This window comes from Pelophylax lessonae (assembly GCF_965119305.1).
Source record: "Pelophylax lessonae genome assembly, chromosome: 5".
Lineage (NCBI taxonomy): Eukaryota > Metazoa > Chordata > Amphibia > Anura > Ranidae > Pelophylax > Pelophylax lessonae.
In genome coordinates this window covers 141,335,292-141,355,909 of record NC_138772.1, presented here as the reverse complement: position 1 = coordinate 141,355,909, position 20,618 = coordinate 141,335,292, and the positions used below count along the sequence as shown (strand labels likewise).

The 20,618-nt window shown below is 41.7% G+C and overlaps 2 protein-coding genes across 2 annotated transcripts in view; one reads left to right on the top strand and one right to left on the bottom strand.

Moving 5' to 3' along the window:
* The window catches only part of BTD (biotinidase), a 58,979-nt gene that overhangs the window by 28,455 nt on the left and 9,906 nt on the right, over positions 1–20,618 (bottom strand). The window contains exon 2 of the mRNA XM_082259481.1: positions 19,062–19,198. The gene's annotated coding sequence lies outside the window, so the exon portion shown is untranslated. The remainder of the gene's footprint in view (positions 1–19,061; positions 19,199–20,618) is intronic.
* On the top strand, positions 6,090–19,311 carry LOC309556916 (uncharacterized protein C2orf66 homolog). The gene is made up of 3 exons (XM_082259484.1): positions 6,090–6,200; positions 6,290–6,410; positions 19,082–19,311. Exons 1-3 carry the CDS (start codon positions 6,151–6,153, stop codon positions 19,238–19,240), a joined length of 330 nt encoding a protein of 109 aa, XP_082115610.1. The 5' UTR covers positions 6,090–6,150; the 3' UTR covers positions 19,241–19,311.

Here is a 20,618-nt window from a genome sequence, read left to right as displayed (position 1 = left end):
GTGCACAACTCTGTTGGGGAGGGGCAAAGACAGTGATGACACCTGGCAGCTCTGTGGAGTCAGGAGCCTGGGGTGTGTGCTAGTGGCTTCTGCATACAACTGAGACCATCAGTGAGGAGTCTTATAGGTGTATAGACTGGTGTGCTGGAAGCACTAGTAATTTGTGAGTACCTAGCATTTGTTTTTTTAAATAAAGAGATTGTTTTTAAAAGGTATAAGCACTACTGAGATTTTTTTCAATTATGGTACCTGGTTATCAACAAGTGGGATTGCAGTCAACCTTAATGCAAAGGTCTAACTTTAATTACACTTTTATTTTTATTACTAGTTTATGTTTCAGGTTTGGTTGAAGCACAGCACAAAGTGGAGGAAGCACTGGTGTTGAGCACATATTGAAATGTGCAGGTAAGCATCCTTGATTTCGATAGAAGTAAGAAAGTCCCTCAGATGAAGGGATGCCACCGCCATGCGAATGGACTCCATTCTGAACTTACCCGCATAAAGCAGTTCAGGGCTTTAAGGTCCAGAATTGGACGAACCTTGCCCTCCTTCTTTGGGACCATGACCAGGTTTGAATAAAAAACCTGAAACCGTTCCAAGACTGGAAACTGGGACAATCACATCCTGAAACAGCAAAGAGAGCTTGCAATCGGTCTGGAGACAGCCGCACATTGGAAGGAAAGAACCTTTTCAACAGGCAAGAAGGAAACTATCTTGTAACTGGGCAGGATCAATTCATGGACCCATTTGTCGTTTACCAAGGAGGTTCACCAGCCCGGAAACCAGCGCAGATGTCCCCCCACCCCAGGTACAGGTGAGGGCACACTTTCTTGCTGAAAGAGCCTTGTCTGTGGGTCCAGAAAATCCTGTTCTCGACTTGCCAAACCAGGGCTGCTTGGAACCCTCGTAGGAGGACTTAAAAGGTTTCGAACCCTTGTCAGTGGGCGACACTGACAAGAGTTTGTGGTGGTCTGCGGAACCTGCAGCCTCTGAGAGGGGGTCAGGTGAGGAAATGTGATCCTAAGACTCCATAATTAACAAGGACCACTAGCACCACTATGGGCCACCTCCACCACGCCGGTAGCACAGCAAGCAGACAACCCCACAATATGCACCAGAGAGAGGGAGGGACCCCACCAGATTCACCACCCCAGCAGAGTAGCACCGGTCTGCACCAGGAAGTATTGCTCCACTTGTGGTGTCCAAGAGAAAGGGAAGAATGCAGTAGTCAACACCCCAGAGGCCCCCCTGTCAAGGACACTGCTTTATTAGCACGCTGGACCAATGAAAAATGGCTGCTGGACTACACAAACATGGCCCCCGGCCATTGAAACACATAGGCTACGACAAAATGGCCACCACACGGGGCTCTATGAGGCTCCCAGGGACCCAGGAGGGATCCCTGGAGCCCTGGCATTTAACCAGCAGGCAGAGGGGAGACCGGGCACAGAACCAGAGTAACAGCCAGTGCCCCCCCAGGCCAAAAAGCACAGCCGCTGCCGGTGTGCCTCCCCCTGCCCCTCACCGGTACAGTGCAGCACACCAGCCCCAGTCAGTATCTCAACCCACCACTCTACCCCAGATGTGGTGGGTACAAGATGGCCCACAGGGACCAACAACCACCAACAACCCAGGGGGGGGGGTCTGAGGGAAAGGAGGGGAACCCAAAGTTATGCCTGTCCCAGGGAGGGGCCTGCATCCACCCCATAACCCTCCAAGGGATAGGTACTCACCATACCAGGAACCAGATGGGCACTGCTCCATACAGAACCTCCTCGCCATCACCACCCCCTAAAGTTCCCACAGTTAGTTTGCCACAGAAGAAACCTACTTTAACATGTTGAAAACTCTTAGTCATATTATCATTTTTCAAAAATAAATCGTTCATATGAGTCACATAATGTGTGTGCACTATGCGGGGTGCCGGACTAATGGGTGTCTATTAAGTTCATAAATGTGATGTGAGCATGTGATTCCAGGCTGGGGCTCTAATTGGCATGATTCAGGTTGTCTTCAGGGAGCGGAGTGCTATGCCCCGAACCCTCTCACTTTTGATTTTAACAAATCAATATTCGTCATCACCGTTGCTTACGGTTTCAGTATTCTCTGCCGGGGAAAGTGCTGGGCAAGGTAATGCGGAAGGAGCAGATATGGATTGTACTTTGTGTGTTTGCTGCAATATTAACTGTATGTGGGTGCGGACCTGGAGGGGTTTGTTTGCGCCCTCCCAAATATTTTTAGCACCAGCCTCCACTGCCTAAGACCATTATGCAGACACAAATTGAGGGTTGACCCTGGGACCAAAGGGCCTGGGCACAAAAATGGAGTGGCAGAAGCTTGACCCTGGGAAGGAAGGTCCTCAAAAAGGGCCGTATCAAATGTTAGGCCCAGGTATTCCAATCTAGGAGTTGGTTTCAGCAATTACTTCTGAATGTTTGGGATCTAACTGAAGATGTGCAGAGTCTGAACTCTCTGCTGGACATCGGCTGACAGGGTTAAGGAGGACTGGTCCTTTAGCAGGAGATTGTCAAAGTAACCCACAACATGTATCTATTGGAAACAGAGCAGAGGTAGACAAGCTAAAGGAAAGGGCAACAAATTGGTAATGCTGATAGCCCACTAAAAAGTGCAGATAGTATAAATGAGGACGAAAAATGGGAATGAGCCCACTAAAAAGTGCAGATAGTATGAATGAGGAGGAAAAATGGGAATGTGCACATCCTGGATGTCGCCTGGAAGAAAGGAGACTATGACTAGCCAATTCCATACAGAACTCACAGGAGCAAGTTGAGAGTTTTTTTCTGATCCGGAATAAGCTGAACACCTCTAGTTAGCTTGAGATCTGTAAACAGGTTTGAGTAGAAACATTGAAAGCGCTCCTCCCTAGGAATTGGAGCAATGGCCCCTGTGAGAGTAGCCGCTGAACATTTGTCTGTGATGGACTAGTATAGTGGCTGCCAGCATGTGCTGTTAATTTGTGCTTTTGTGAATGATCGGCCCTGCTCCCCAACTGCTGTCTGCTTCTGTGAGAGTTCTTCTTTAAGATGGCGCTAGGGTTTCAGGCCATGTGCTTAGTTTAGACAGCAAGGACTGGAAAACAGCAATGGAAGCAATTAAAGGTGATATGGGGGGGGGGTGGCTGTCAAGGAAAAAAGGACCTCAAAGAATGCCTCTGTGCTCCACTAGATCCACTGGAGCATGAACACATGATTATCCTCTACAGAGACTTAAGCACCTTGGTAAGACATGAGATAGCAGGGACCGTTCATTTTTGCATAAAGATCAATGAAGGTAGCCTAAAGCCCTTTTGAAGAAAAGATGTTGTTGAGAAAAATGTTTTGGAGTAGCAATTCGTTTTTCAGGGTGAGGCCAGTCACTGTAGAGCAGTGGTTCTCAACTCCGGTCCTCGGGGCCCACTAACAGGCCAGATTTTAAGTATTACCTTGGGGAGATGCAGACTAGAATACTGCAATCACTGAGCAGCAAATGAAATCTCCTGTGATGTAATTTAGTTATCTTGCAAACAAGGCCTGTTAGTAGGCCCCGAGGACCGGAGTTGAGGACCACTGCTGTAGACAATGGCCTCTAAGATCAAGTGAACTGGAAAGATCTTAGCAGACTGGGGTAATTGTAGGGACTCCATGCAGGAGACCTTGGAGTGAGCAGGCTCTAACCCTAAACAAAAGCATACAGTGTCAATATAGGTATCCTGAATTTTAATTTAAAAGGCAACACATTCTGACTAAATTCCTCAGAAGTAGAGTGGGAAATTTCCTTATCGTTCATAGGGATCATAGGGACCCCAGGCAGCCATAGACCCTTGATATAGGCTCTAACCCTTCCCTGTTTTATTAAAGTAGAAGTATAGCCAAAGCAATTTTGGCTGTACTTCTCCTATGGATCACAAAAGTGCAGTTTCAGCATCACAGAGTCAGTTGAGGCTCTAAAAAGATCCCCTGGGATCCACCCAGGTTCCTGGACCAACAGCTGGCTCAGCCTCTCAATGAGCTGCTGAGAGCCTGAGCCAGCCGCTCCCACCCCTCCATAGCATAGCGCTCCAGTGAGTGCTGGAGGGGCAGAGCAGAGAGCCGGTGGCTGGCAGTCACCAACTTTCTGCAGCCTGAAGACTGAGAGCTTAACTATCAGCGGTGAGAGACAGATGCAACATTGGCCCAATAATGCATCCATCTAGGCGAGTATATCATTTATTTATTTATTTTTTTACCTACACCCCTATACTCTATTAATGCTGAAACATTGAAAACATTCTGTTCTAAAGAGGTTCTGATATTGGGACAAGGAGGAAGGGAAAATCCGTCTAGTGGAACTAAAAAGCAATAAAAATCCCCCCCACCCCCGCCTCTTTTTTTCAAAAATAAAAAATGGCTGGAGTTGAGTGTAAGACTGTAACAGACTTTAAAGAAAAAAAACAGAGTATAGATTAGAAGAGAGTAAACCTAAATGTAAACTTTAGTCAAACCTAAAAAATTAACCTTACAACGCAAAAAGAGAGCACCAAATCCCTGCTCAGCAACAATGATTTTCACCCAGACATTGTGCTGTAGTGCATCAATGAACCCCACTCCAATTTGCTGGCAATTTGAGAGCCCCAGCCTCTGATGCAATCATACTCACTAGAGATTTTTCTGCCTCTCACACATTCTTCACAGTCACCTATTCACTTTGAACCTGCCTTGAAAGTCTGAATTCTGTTCATCATACAGCAAGAAGAGAAAAGAGGAAGTTACACAGCTTGTGCATCAGAAAATACATTGCCAGCAGACCTGTAAGGTGCTCTATGGATTCTGGCTGCAGTGGATTACACTAAAGTCAGAATTAAGTCAATTGAGTAAATCAAACTTTAGCATGTCTCTCTTAGGACTGTAGTGCCATAAGATAAGGTAAGGCTAGCCATACACGTACAGATTTCCAGTCATTCAGCTCCAGACTGAAGAACAGAAAAGCAGTCCATTCAATCTCCATTGTCAGCTATTGTATTTGGGTAGTGATGGGAACAGTGCATCTGATCTAATCAAATTCAGTCAATGTTTGGCTTATATTTTCCACCAGGCTCAGTAGATGTTTAATCCACTTCCGTTGAGCCAGGTGATGCTGACAGGACAACCCATGACCAGTTTATTGTGAATTGGCTGAAATTCAAGTTTTATATGTTATATAGTTAAGGGTAAGGCATATCCAAGTATGGTCTCTTACTATACAATGTCTCTTAGGGGTGTATTTAAATAAAGAAAAAAAACACAATACAGAGCTATCAGTCACGTAAAACTGCATGCACATTTGTTTTGTGTAAACGGGAGCCAGAACAAAAGGTTTTCGACTATTTTCTGTCCAAACTGAAGATCTTTCATTAATATATGAATATAATCAGGAAAATACCACACTGGAGCCACTAGATGGAGCTAACAATCATAGTGACCAAGTATTTCCCTTTATTCTTATGCATAAAAAACTTTCGACCGGAAGTAAATAGCCTAGCAACATTAATTTTTGATTCTATTTGCACAGAGCATGCAGGTTTACAGGATGAAAAGCTATCTGATTTTTTTTATAGCTACACCCCTTAGCATTTGAGTGTTTAACAATAAAATATCCTCTGTGTACATTGTATAGATGCCACACTTCAAATTGCAGGTAATACATAAACATATTTCATTGGTTGTTTTGAGCAGCAGTCCTAAGACTACTGGAACTCCCCATAAACCAGTTAAAGCTTCTACATTTCTACCATTCTGCATTTTTTTTCCTGCACTCATTAGCTGTGTGGGTTAAATTTGTAAGTATGCATTTCTCTATCAGTAAAATTAGTAAAATGGCAAGAGTCAGTTCTTAGAACAGCATCTATGACGTAAGAGTGAAGTACCACTCCAAGCATAAGTGGCCTCTCAAAGTTTTATCAAACAAGATATTTAATAAAACTTACTTTTATTCCACAGCTTTTTCCTATTCCCCCGAGTACACCCTGAATCCCTCATGACAATCTCAAAGGACTCTAATTACTGCTCTATTTGTGGGAGAACAAAGCAGGTCAACTGATATGGCTCATCTGCACACATATTCAGTGTGGGAAGCAGATTACCATTAAGGCATATAAATTGAGTCAGTGAAGCTGGCTGTCACTCTGTTCAGCGGATGACGGGGAAGCAGTGCTGGACAGAGACTAAGCATCGGTTTTCCATAAGGTGAGTAGCCGTAATGGCGGGAGTAGACATCTGCTTGTGGATTCTCTACACTCTCTATTTAGATAATATTTTTACATTTATTTTCTCAGGATGAAAGAGTCCTATTTTGTGGCAGCCTATGTAATATCTCTACTTATTGCAAGCGTAGCTGCTCAGTCATCCAGAGAGAGAGAATGGAAGTCTCTAGGAAATCCTTACAACAGGGACTTGGTAATGGCTGTTTATGTACTTTAGTTAAAAAGTTATTTAAGTGTTGCATGTTTCACAGTTGATTGTAGATTTCAATCAGATGTTTTAAATATTTTAACAGAAGTGTTCTTACTTTTACTGACAGTTTTTAAAATAGAATATATTATTTACATTTAGGACTTTAAGTGTACGTCGTATTCTTTAAGAAATTTGCATTCCACCATCGCTGACCACCGTCTGTAAATGCTAGTGACCTAGCTGTCTCTGCCTTCAATACTTTGACTTGTTGACATAAGAACAAGCATGCAGCAAGTGAAGTCAGAAATCCACATGTGGATGCTTATTCCGGGTCAGTCACACAAGTACCAAAGTCACTTGATCAGCATAGAGGACAAAACTAGAATTTGTAAAGTCAGCAGTGGCAATCTACAATTTCTCTCAGTACATGCTTCCTTCCATGGATATAGAATTGGATTCAAATTTGATTAGATTTGTATGCTTTACTATATTTGCATTATTCTTTGCATTATTCTTTGCAATAGTGAAAAAAGTTTATTCTAATATTATTAATAACAGCAATATAATCTCAAATCTGTAATACTATAATAGCAATACAAAATAGTTCTATAATAATAATAATAATAATAATAATAATAATAATAATAATAATAATAATAGCAATATCAACCCAATCTGTAGACATAGTAATAAAAGCAACCAAATTAATAATAATAATAATATCAACTCAATCTGTAATAGTAGTAATAGCAATATCAACTCAAATTTGTAATACTAATAATAGCAATGCAAATTCATTCTGTAATAGAAATAATAGCATTATTAACCCAATCTATAATAATAATAATAATAATAATAATAATAATAATAATAATAATGTCATCTCAAGCTATAATAATAGTAAAACCAACCACATTTTTAAATAATACTAAAAACAGAAATATCAACCCAATCTGTAATAAATAGTAATAACAGTATCAACCTAATTTGTAATAATCGTAATAACAGCAGTATTAACCCAATTTGTAGTAATAACAATATCAGCCCAATCTATAACAACAATATCAACCTAATCTGTAATAATAGCAATATTGACTCATTCTGTAATCATAGTAATAACAGCATGTTGGAAAATAAAAGTTAATAGCCAAAACTGTTGATTTGGGATATTTTTCCATTTATTTCTTTAATTCAGACTCACAGTTGCATTGTGTTTGGCAATCTTATTATCTGATTACTTGAAACTAGTTGATGAAGAGGAACATCACAAATTAACATTACACATTCAGTTAGAAACCCTATCAAACGTGACACATGTTCACAAGCCAATTATGGTAATATATAATATTCACTCAAAAAAGTTTCCACTTTTGCAGTTACATTTCAGAAACCTACAATATTTGTTATGTGTTTTAATTCATACAGAATGCCTAAAAAGAATTTAAGAAAAAATTGTTTTTACCTTTTTAGTTTGGATCAAGTGAACAATTTCAAAATGCAATTAGAGGGAGAGCCAGGAGAACAGTGTTTTTTTCTTATGTGCATCAACATACAATGCACCACTGTGAGATTGTTAACCACTTGTTAGGGCAGACATCTAGTTGAAAACTGATAAGGAGATCTGTCAGCACAGTATACATAGGGTTAATTGTTGTAAACCTTCCTCCCAGCCCCCTCCTTAAGGTGTTACTAAACCAAGGACCCTGCATTCACTATATCTGGTCAGTACACGTAAATTCTATTATTTTAGTAAATATAAATTGCTAAATACCTTTTCTCATCAGCAGTATATAGCAGTCTTGTGACTTATATCAGTGTCTTGTTTAAGCTTGTAGGAGGAGTTTTCATTCTAGTCTGACTGTCCTATGAGTCTACATGACCCCTGACCCTCTGTCTGCAGTGCCATTTTAAGAGATTTAAAGGGCCACCGGGCAATGCAGTACACTGGGGCCGTGCCTACCCAATCACCCATGTGAATAAAAATGCAAATTATCGATAAGGCTATATTTATTGGTACAGCAGTGCAAGGCTAATGACCGCTTCCATGTTCAGCGGCTGGGTCCGGTGAACACACACACACAGATGGGAGTCAGATTCGATTGTCCTGTGTGTGCCTGTTCCAGTGGAGGCGGACAGGCATTCCTGCAGTTGTGAGCTCCCCATCCACGGCCTAAGTGGCCTGACAGCAGGGCCGACAGGCGCTTGCCACCTGCTAAGTTCGGCAGCGGGATGCACACGGAAATCGGGACTAATGCTTGGCTGGGGCTAGGTCCCTGGGCAGGTAGGGCCACCCGGGCAAGTGGGGTCCCCGGGAAACTTCCCAGCGTTCCCATTCGGTAAGATGGCCCTGTCTGTCTGGACAGTGCTGATTGGCCCTGTGCTGATCACATGCACCCTCCCAAGGAAAAAAAAAAAAAAAACTATCTAGCAATACACACTGAGCATTTGCAGAGTGCTTCCAAGGCTCTGTTCTATCACAAGATGGATTGGGGACTGTGGAAGAAGGGGAGGATCATAGAAGACAGGATCAAAAAGCCTTTTTACACAAATAGGTGGTTTAACCCCTTAGGTTTCACATTGAGCATAACAAGCATGCTTTACTACATATACAGACTGATTGTACTGTTGTAGGTTTAGTAACACTTTAATATTACAGATGGGGGAAGCTAGGTGATAGTCTTTTAGCAAGTAAAAAATGTAAGCAGCAATTTTTTTAACTTATATTATGTGAATGGGAACATGTAACAAATATAAAGTAGGTGTTATCCCAATATGGCTGCAGAAAGTGAACACACACTAAGATTTATCAACATATAATATGTAACCATATTAACATCTAGCGATGACCATTGAAAAGGGGCAGTAGTGTGAAATGCTTACCTCTTCATCGCAGATCTTGCCGCTAGGAAAATATCTACAGTATGTATATATTGAAATAGAAGCTGGAGATGGCACCTACAGTAAATGGCCATGTAAAATTATAAGGAAAGTGGCAGCATTTTCAATGAAGGAGAAGCTGATTAAGTCAACTTTCTTTTATTTTTTCCTTTCTAAAAACTGTTAGGAACTTGCACAAGGGGACGTCCTTGAATGCACAGGGTACTAAACGTCTGTACCACTCAGTACAGTGTTAAGGCACAGCCGGTGAAAGGCTTTGACTGGCTGCCTATGGCTGGGCTGGATGCTGCATCTGTTCCTCCTGGGTGTGCTAAAACACTGGGAGGGAGGCACTTCAGATGGACAGCCACGTGTACAATGGGCCTTAATATTGTAATTACCTAAAGTGAATGCATCAGTAATTTTACAAACCTGTAATGTCACTCTATTAACCAAATTATATATATATTTTTTATTTTCTAATCTGTACATTTTATCATTTAAAAGCAGTCCTCGAGCTCTGGACAAGTGACTGTACCTAAGGCTGAGGGGAGAAAAATGGGAGAATTTCATCAGTGTGCTATAGGAATGAGAAAGCTTTTCCCCTTTCTTCATGTCCCCGAAACTATACCATAACAAATCACACAATAATAATCAAAGCAAGGAGCTGAACTTTTTGGGAAGTGTATATACAGTTCAAAAAAGCAGGATGGATATACAGTATCTCACAAAAGTGAGTACACCCCTCACATTTTTGTAAAGATTTTATTATATCTTTTCATGTGACAACACTGAAGAAATGACACTTTGCTGAGTAGTGAGTGTACAGCTTGTATAACAGTGTCAATTTGCTGTCCCTTCAAAATAACTCAACACACAGCCATTAATGTCTAAACTGCTGGCAGCAAAAGTGAGTACACCACTAAGTGGAAATGTTCAAATTGGGTCCAAAAGTGTCAATATTTTATGTGGCCACCATTATTTTCCAACAGTGCCCTAACCCTCTTGGGCATGGAGTTCACCAGAGCTTCACAGGCTGCCACTGGAGTCCTCTTCCTCTCCTCCATGATGACATCATGGAGCTGGTGGAAGTTAGAGACTTTGCGCTCCTCCACCTTCTGTTTGAGGACGCACCACAGATACTCAATAGGGTTTAGGTCTGGAAACATGCTTTGCCAGTCCATACCCTTTACCCTTAGCTTCTTTAGCAAGGCAGTGGTCATCTTGGAAGTGTGTTTGGGGTCATTACGTTGGAATACTGCCCTGCGGCCCAGTCTCTAAAGGCAGGGGATCATGCTCTGCTTCAGTATGTCACAGTACATGTTGGCATTCATGGTTCCCTCAATAAACTGTAGCTTCCTAGTGCCAGACCATAACACTCCCACCACCATGCTTGACTGTAGGCAAGACACACTTGTCTTTGTACTCCCCACCTGTGTCCCGCCACACACACTTGACACCATCTGAACCAATAAGTTTATCTTAGTCTCATCAGACCACAGGGTATGGTTCCAGTAATTCATGTCTTAAGTCTGCTTGTCTTCAGCAAACTGTTTGCGGGTTTTCTTGTGCATCATCTTTAGAAGAGGCTTCCTTCTGGGACAAAAGCCATGCAGACCAATTTGATGCAGTGTGCGGCGTATGGTCTGAGCACTGGCAGGCTGACCCCCCACCCCTTCAAACTCTGCAGTAATGCTGGAAGCACTCATACGTCTATTTACCAAAGACAACCTCTGGATATGACGCTGAGCACATGCACTCAACTTCTTTGGTCGACCATGGCCAGGCCTGTTCTATGTGGAACCTGTCCTGTTTAACTGCTTTATGGCCTTGGCCACCGTGCTGCAGCTCAGTTTCAGGATCTTGGCAAACTTCTTATAGCCTAGGCCATATTTATGTAGAGCAACAATTCTTTTTTTCAGATCCTCAGGGAATTCTTTGCCATGTTGAACTTCCAGTGACCAATATGAGAGAGTGAGATCGATAACACCAAATTTAACACACCTGCTCCCCATTCACACCTGATACCTTGTAACATTACCGAGCCACATGAAACTGGGAAGGGAAAATGGCTAATTCAGCCCAATTTGGACATGTTTACCAAGGGGTGTACTCACTTTTGCTGCCAGCGGTTTGGGCATTAATAGCGGTGTGTTGAGTTATTTTGAGGGGACAGCAAATATACACTGTTATACAAGGTGTACACTCACTACTTTACATTATAGCAAAGTGTAATTTCATCAGTGTTGTCACATGAATGATATAATAAAATATTTTCAAAAATGTGAGGGGTGTACTCACTTTTGTTATACTGTAAATGTGACATCTCAGTGAATGACTTTGGTGCAGAAAGTAGATGCAGACAAAAAACATGCTCCACTCCAGATAAAAATACTCAACTATTCATACTGAGTAAGACCAAGTGGATTGTTCATGTATCAGGAATTTGATTGTCTGGGGAGTAAGGAAGAGGACAGCAATGTCAGGAGGAGAATCATGGTCTTTTTAAGACTTTACCTGCAGGTGCTAAACTTATAACCTAACCTGCATGTGCTGTAAAAGAACATTTTTTTTTATATATATATATATATATATATATATATATATATCACACATATACATACATACATACATACATACATACATACACACACACACAAATATATATACACTGTACATTGTCCTTTCTTTGCAATATTATGTGAATATGTGGAAATATATACGGTAAGGCCGGCCATACATAGGTTGAATCTCAGCTGTTTCAGAAGGAACCGGCTAAGAATCGAACCATTAGTGGGCAGGCTGAATGTACCAACCAGCCTGCTGGATTTGTTTAATTAATTGCTGCTATATCCGCTAGCGATAATCACCGTCCTCACCATAATTCTCCTGGTGAGGACGGCTCCCCCCCCCCTCCCCCCAGGAGAAGACAATGGCCCGGCAGGAGGGATTCCCATCAACACTGTCTGTGTCGATGGGGGAATTAAGCAAATCTTTCCATGTATGGCTGGCATATATGGCTGGACTAAGTAACCTACTTACGAATGAGTTCCCTTCCGAGAGCTCGTTCATAAGTCCAGCTTGTTTGTAAATCCAACAAAGATCAGCGCTTGCAGAGAAAGGCTGCAGGCACTGATCAGTGTGTTCTGGCGGGGGGAGTCCCCCATCAGAACACAATAGCACAGCAAGAGAGATTGCTGCACCAACATCGTTTAGTTAGAACAATGATCTGTCCATTTTTTTTCTTTCAGCCCGTTGGGTTGAACGGAAAAAAAAACTGCAAATAGATGTCCACATCTTTGAAAGTTTGCAAGTTGAATGTTTGTATGTAGGGGACTTACTGTAGTACTAAATTTTTTTGTACCAATTGATTGTAGGTTTAAGACTTAAAGCAATTCCCATAGAAAGCAAGAAACACAGTTTTGTAAACTCTGGCATCCTTAGCATACATGTTACAATTGCTGCTGCCGATCATATACAGGATCTCACAAAAGTGAGTACATACCTCAGATTTTTGTGAATATTTTATTATATCTTTTCATGTGACAACACTGAAGAAATTACACTTTGCTACAATGTAAAGTACTGAGTGTACAGCTTGTATAACAGTGTAAATTTGCTGTCCCCTCAAAATAACTCAACACAGCCATTAATGTCTAAACCGCTGGCAACAAAAGTGAGTACACCCCTAAGTGAAGATGGGCAAATTGGGCCAGAAGTGTCAATATTTTGTGTGGCCACCATTATTTTCCATCACTGCCTTAACCCTCTTGGGCATGGAGTTCACCAGAGCTTCAAAGGTTGCCACTGGAGTCCTCTTCCACTCCTCCATGATGACATCACAGATCTGGTGGATGTTAGAGACCTTGCGCTCCTCCGCCTTCCATTTGAGGATGCCCCACAGATGCTCAATAGGGTTTAGGTCTGGAGACATGCTTGGCCAGTCCATACCCTTTACCCTCAGCTTCTTTAGCAAGGCAGTGGTCGTCATGGAGGTGTGTTTGAGGTCGTTATCATGTTAGAATACTGCCCTGGGGCCCAGTCTCCAAATGGAGGTGATCATGCTCTGCTTCAGTATGTCACAGTACATGTTGGCATTCATAGTTCCCTCAATGAACAGTAGCTCCCCAGTGCCGGTAGCACTCATGCAGCCCCAGACTAAGATACCCCCACCACCATGCTTGACTGTAGGCAAAACACACTTGTCTTTGTACTCCTCCCCTGGATGCGGCCACACACGCTGGACACCATCTGAACCAAATAAGTTTATCTTGGTCTCATTAGACCAGAGGACATGGTTCCAGTAATCCATGTCCTTAGTCAGCTTGTCTTCAGTTAACTGTTTGTGGGCTTTCTTTTGCATGATCTTTAGAAGAGGCTTCCTTCTGGGATGACAGCCATGCAGACCAATTAGATGCAGTGTGCATGGCGCTGACAGGCTTACCCCCCCCCCCACACCTTCAACCTCTGCAGCAATGCTGGCAGCACTCATACATCTATTTCCCAAAGACAACCTCTGGATATGACGCTGAGCACGCGCACTCGACTTCTTTAATTGACCATGGCGAGGCCTGTCCTGAGTGGAACCTGTCCTGTTACACCGCTGTATGGTCGTGGCCACCGTGCTGCAGTTGAGTTTCAGGGTCTTGCCAATCTTCTTATAGCCTAGGCCATCTTTATGTAGAGCAACAATTATTTTTTCAGATCCACAGAGAGTTTTTTGCCATGAGGTGCCCATGTTGAACTTCCAGTGACCAGTATGAGAGAGTGAGAGTTATAACACCAAATTTAACACACTTGCTCCCCATTTACACCTGAGACCTTGTAACACTAAAGAGTCACATGACACTGGGGAGGGAAAATGGCTAGTTGGGCCCAATTTGGACCTTTTCACTTAGGGGTGTACTTATGTTGCCAGCGGTTTAGACATTAATGGCTGTGTGTTGAGCTATTTTGAGGCAGACAGCAAATTTACACTGTTATACAAGCTGTAGACTCACTACTTTACCTTGTAGCAAAGTGTAATTTATTCAGTGTTGTCACATGAAAAGATATAATAAAATATTTACAAAAATGTGAGGGGTGTACTCATTTTTGTGAGATACTTTATTTTCTATAGTTCCTTCTAGTCTAGTGGAGGAAGGGAAGAAGCACAGCCCATTCTCAATGGAGAGGGGATGCAGCGTTTCACACAGTATTTTTGTATGCAACAAGCCTGCCACCAAAGCCATGTAGGGAAGGTGTGGGAGAGACAGGAATGCTGGATTTCTGAATTTTGCAGTATCTCAATTGACAGCTGAATGGAAGGTAGGGAAGCCAGTGAATGTTAGGGGAAGGTGGAGGAAGGGGGACAGGAATGCTGGTCCTCTGGATCATACTGTATTGCAGTGACTGTGGAAGGAAAAGTGGAAGAGAGATACAGGAATGATGGATTTCTAAATTCTGCTGTATCTCAGTGAATGTTAGACGGAAGGTTTTGGGATACACAAAGAGATGCTGGATTTCTGAATTACAATGCATCTCAGTGACTGTTAAAGGGAAAACAGAGGAGTGACACAGGAATGCTGGATTTCTGAATTATGCTGTATTCTGGTGACTGTTAAAGCCTTTTCACACCGGGGGGGGGGGGGGGGGGGTTAAGAATGCTATAATATTTTGTTGGGAATGTATAGTATTTTTAGTTTGTATTTAGACATATATTTAAAATAGAGCACATTGATATGAATAATCTTATAAAAAAAATGTTTCTATGTTTATTTTGAAATATACAGCCATATGTACCACACACAAGCTCTGCTACACATTGGTTGTGCTTTACTGGTCCTCCTAATTACACAAGTCCTAAATCAGGCTACCAGTTGAAAACAGTGGCTGATATATTTGGCCAGTTATGTGATTATAAAGTGAAGCAGGAAAACATGGCAGTTGAAAGTTGGAGAAAGGAGAACTTTTCTGTAACTTTCCTGACATAATTTGTGAATTTTCACTTCAAATCCAATCGTGCAGATAAAAAGCATCTGCTTTTCACATAATTGCATACCTGAAGTAAATAATCACACAATTTATCTTGGGACAATGTTCAACTACCTTAGTAAACCAGACTCTGTATTTCAACAGTTGTTAAAGCTGAACTCCAGGTATGATCTGTATTGTATAGATAAATGGGTCCAGCTTGGTACATAAGTACAGTCAGGTCCATAAATATTGGGACATTGAAACAATGCTAATCTTTTTGGCTCTATACACCACCACAATGAATTTGAAATGAAACAAACAAGATGTGCTTTAACTGCAGACTTTCAGCTTTAATTTGAAGGTATTTACATCCAAATCAGGTGAACGGTGTAGGAATTACAACAGTTTGTATATGTGCCTCCCACTTTTTAAAGGGACCAAAAGTAATGGGACAATTGGCTGCTCAGCTGTTCCATGGCCAGGTGTGTGTTATTCCCTCATTATCCCATTTACAAGTAGCAGATAAAAGGTCTAGAGTTCATTTCAAGTGTGCTATTTGCATTTGGAATCTGTTGCTGTCAACTCTCAATATGAGATCCAAAGAGCTGTCACTATCAGTGAAGCAAGCCATCGTTAGGCTGAAAAAACAAAACAAACCCACCAGAGAGATAGCAAAAACATTAGGTGTGGCCAAATCAACTGTTTGGAACATCCTTAAAAAGAAAGAACGCACCGGTGAGCTCAGCAACACCAAAAGACCCGGAAGACCACGGAAAACAACTGTGGAGGATGACCAAAGAATTCTTTCCCTGGGGAAGAAAACACCCTTCACAACAGTTGGCCAGATCAAGAACACTCTCCAGGAGGTAGGTGTATGTGTGTCAAAGTTAACAATCAAGAGAAGACTTCACCAGAGTGAATACAGAGGGTTCACCACAAGATGTAAACCATTGGTGAGCCTCAAAAACAGGAAGGCCAGATTAGAGTTTGCCAAACAACATCTAAAAAAGCCTTCACAGTTCTGGAACAACATCCTATGGACAGATGAGACCAAGATCAACTTGTAACAGAGTGATGGGAAGAGAAGAGTATGGAGAAGGAAATGAACTGCTCATGATCCAAAGCATACCACCTCATCAGAGAAGCATGGTGGTGGTAGTGTCATGGCGTGGGCATGTATGGCTGCCAATGGAACTGGTTCTCTTGTATTTATTGATGATGTGACTGCTGACAAAAGCAGCAGGATGAATTCTGAAGTGTTTAGGGCAATATTATCTGCTCATATTCAGCCAAATGCTTCAGAACTCATTGGACGGCGATTCACAGTGCAGATGGACATTGACCCGAAGCATACTGCGAAAGCAACCAAAGAGTTTTTTAATGGACAGAAGTGGAATGCTATGCAATGGCCAAGTCAATCACCTGACCTGAATCCGGTTGAGCATTCATTTCACTTGCTGAAGACAAAACTGAAGGGAAAATGCCCCAAGAACAAGCAGGAACTGAAGACAGTTGCAGTAGAGGCCTGGCAGAGCATCACCAGGGATGAAACTCAGCGTCTGGTGATGTCTATGCGTTCCAGACTTCAGGCTGTAATTGACTGCAAAGGATTTGCAACCAAGTATTAAAAAGTGAAAGTTTGATTTATGATTGTTAACCTGTCCCATTACTTTTGGTCCCTTAAAAAGTGGGAGGCACATATACAAACTGTTGTAATTCCTACAGCGTTCACCTGATTTGGATGTAAATACCCTCAAATTACAGCTGAAAGTCTGCAGTTAAAGCACATCTTGTTTGTTTCATTTCAAATCCATTGTGGTGGTGTATAGAGCCCAAAAGATTAGAAATGTGTCCATGTCCCAATATTTATGGACCTGACTGTATGTATATCTCATATCTGAGGAACCGCTTGGGAAGCTGACAAATCACTGTAATAGTCAGAGTTACTTCAGTGATAGCCGTGATCTTTTAGGTCCTGTGCCAAGTGGCTTCCTCTCTGCACATTAACCAAAGGGAGTCACTCGCTTGGTAGTGCTGCCATTTACAGAAGGCCATGTATTTTTTTAAATTAATTCAAGGCATTTTTTGATTGGATGAGGTGAAAGAAGAGGCAGTAACGTCGCCATTATTGAAAAAGTGCCGTTGTTGGAAAAAAAAAAAGTGCCGAGCGAGTGACCTGTGCAGTCAGTGTGTAGAGGGGAACCCGGTTGGTGCATGACCCGAAAGATTGAGGCTAGAAATGGAGTAGCATCGACTACTATAGTGATGGTCAGCTTCTCCAACAGCCCCTTAGAAACGAGATATACATAGTTACATTGGTCCAAGCCGATCTAAGGATGCCGTAAAGATCATACCTGGAGTCCAGCTTTATCTATTTTTCTGAAATATGCTGCCCCAGAGATGACAGGGGATGTAAATCTTAATGTCTGTGTAGTAGACTGTGAGGGTTATTTACTAAAGCTGGTGAGTGCAAAATCTGTTGCAACAGTTTTTTCTCCATTCAACTCAGCGGGCTGAATGAAAAAAAAGATAAAAAAAAAAAAAAAAATGGACAGATCATTGTACTATAACTGTAGGCAAAACTTTTTTTTCTTCATTTTGGATAGAGTAAGGAAGGGTTATAACAGTGGTCAGATTCTTTTTCGCCATTGCAGAGATTTCCCTTCACTTCCTGTCCCATGGCCCAACAGGAAGTGAGAGGAAATCCCTGCAAATTAAGGGAATTCCTTGGAGACCCCCAGGTCATCAGAACAAGTGTCACCATTGGAAGATTTCTCATCCATTATTTATCTGGGGATAACCCGAAATTTGGGTTCTTTTACTTTTTTTTTAGGGCAAATCTCCCTAATGGGGGCACAGACAGCAATAAAAACCTGACAGGTGTTCTAATCCCTCTCCACTGGATCCAAAACTAAATGATTTGCCTTTAGTTATACTTTAATTGAGCTGATGTTAGAAGCTGATTGGCTACCATGCACAGCTGCACCAGATTTAGTAAATCTCCCCCTGTGTTTTTGGCCTGTGGGTGGCTGGCACATTTCTCAACTAGCTTAGAGCCGGTTACTTACAAAGCCTGGTGGAGCTGTTCAAAGATGGCTTAACTTTCAGCCTTCCAGCTCGCGAGAAAAAGAAAATCATTTGATTCTCCCATCGTAATCTCTATTGTGTTGCTGCTGCAGTGACTGCATCTGATTAGTAATTATTGTTTTTTTTTTTTTTTTACGCAGCTCAGTCAATTTTTAAATCTACCTTTATTAAGCTGGGTGACACTTGCAGGGCCAGGCTAAAAGTTTGAGCCACCTATGGTGGCTTTTACTCCGCTGCCTCTCTATGTGGGGGCTACATCAGAGAAAAGCAAGCTATAAACTATACAATTTTCTTTCCTTCAACCACAGATTGAAGGAAAGAAAACTGCTAGATTCCCCCATGAACACTGTCCCTCCTGTAGGACTATTGTATTTTGACAGCAATCCTTTCTGTCCGGCTGGTTGTACTGAAGTTAATCAATGGGTCGACTTCAGTACAACCAACCTGCCCACAGGTTCCAATTCCTTGATCTGTCTATGGCCAGCCTATGAATTTATCAGCCCACCCCCACCCCATTCTCCAATAAGACTTGCCAAAAAGTTACAATATACAGTTCAAGCCAATGGAAGACCTGTATTATTGTAGATTTAAATTACAGAATTCTGAGCTCAAACACTGCTTTCAAACTATTAAACAAAAAACAAACACCGTATAGCTGTAGGTGTTTAAATAGGAAAAATGAATATACCATTAAACAAAGTGTATCCGTTGTGTAATATGGTCTCTGCCACTCACTATTATTGTCTTCATCTCAGTTTTTCAAATTTTTGAAGTCATACATCACCGAGAGAGGAACACATATGATGAATCCAGGAATCAAGGACAAGCTTGAAAGTGACTTGAAAGCTGATGGAGAGTCCAAATACAGAAACCTGCAGCAATACATGAACAACAATGAGATAGCGGACATCTAATTCACAATGCCTGGCCAAATACCATTTCAAAAACCATTATAATGCATGTAAGCAGTGTGTGTGACTGCTTATGAAGCTCTTTAAAGGTTCTTTCCACTTTTGAAAGACTTAGGCTGGGTTCACATATATGAAGCTGTGGTTTGCAGTCCAGAGTCCAGTGCGTTTCTGTTCACCGTTTCAGGTGCGATTCAGCTGCAAAAATTTTCCCTGAATTCGCTGACCTGGACCCAAAAAACACACTGGACCCTTTATAAAATTGCACCGCGGCCACCCCACAAATGTGTGAACCGGCTCCATTAAAAACCGGTCACATTCACATGTTTTGCGGATTGGATACGGTTAAAAATGCATCAAATTTGCATATATGTGAACCTAGCCTTACTGTTTACTCTTACAAGCTTTTCTACATTTTTTTTAAATGCAATGCCCTTTCTTTCTTTCGATTTAGTTCTTTATTTATATTAGGTATATCACTATGATGCAGAGATGTTCAGGCTAGCAGAAGCTCACAAAGCGGTTTTCCTTGGCAACACAAAATGGAAAAGAAAAACTGGCTCCAAAATAAAAACTGTACCCATAAGAACAGAAAGTAAACTCTAAAAGAGAATCAGTAAAAGTTTCAGAAAAGCATGTAAAACAAACTTAAGTCTTGCAAAGCTGGAAAACTACTTTTACAGTGGTGAAAATAATTATTTGATCCCCTGCAGGTTTGCCCACTTACAAAGAAATGAAGTGTCTATCTTTTTTTTATCATAGGTGTATTTTAAATGATAGAGACAGAAAATCAATCAAAAATCCTGAAATGCACATAAAAAAAATGCTTTAAATTAGTTGCAGTTCAGTGAGTAAAATAAGTATTTGATCCCCAAGCAAAACATGACTTAGTACTTGGTGGAGAAACCCTTGTTGGCAAGCACAGAGGTAAGACGTTCCTTGTTTGATTGAATTGGTGACCAGGCTTGCACACATCTCAGGAGGGATTTTTTTTCCAGTCTTCTTTACAGATCTTCTCTAAATCCCCAAGGTTTCTTGGCTGTCTCTTGGTAACTCGAAGTTTCAATTCCCTCCATACATTTTCTATAGGATTAAGGTCTGGAGACCTACTAGGCCACTCCATGACCTTAAAGTGCTTCTTTTTGAGCCACTCCTTTGTTCCTTTGGCGGTATGTTTCGGGTCATTGTCATGCTGGAAGACCCATCCACGACCCATCTTCAGTGTTCTGGCTGAGGGAAGAAGGTACTAATGCAAGCTTTTACAATATATGGCCCCGTCCATTGGCCTCTCAATATGGCAAAGTTAGCCTGTACCTTTAGCAAAGAAACAGCCGCAAATCATCATTTTTCCACCTCCATGCTTGACAGTAGGGATGGTGTTCTT

What these genes read in the sequence shown, in the direction of transcription:
- LOC309556916 (XM_082259484.1), top strand. Translation starts at nt 6,151, where the DNA reads ATGACGGGGAAGCAGTGCTGGACAGAGACTAAGCATCGGTTTTCCATA. An exon ending in AAGCATCGGTTTTCCATAAG is followed by an intron (nt 6,201 to 6,289) that starts GTGAGTAGCCGT and finishes TTATTTTCTCAG; the next exon opens with GATGAAAGAGTCCTATTTTG. An exon ending in ATCCTTACAACAGGGACTTG is followed by an intron (nt 6,411 to 19,081) that starts GTAATGGCTGTT and finishes TCTTCATCTCAG; the next exon opens with TTTTTCAAATTTTTGAAGTC.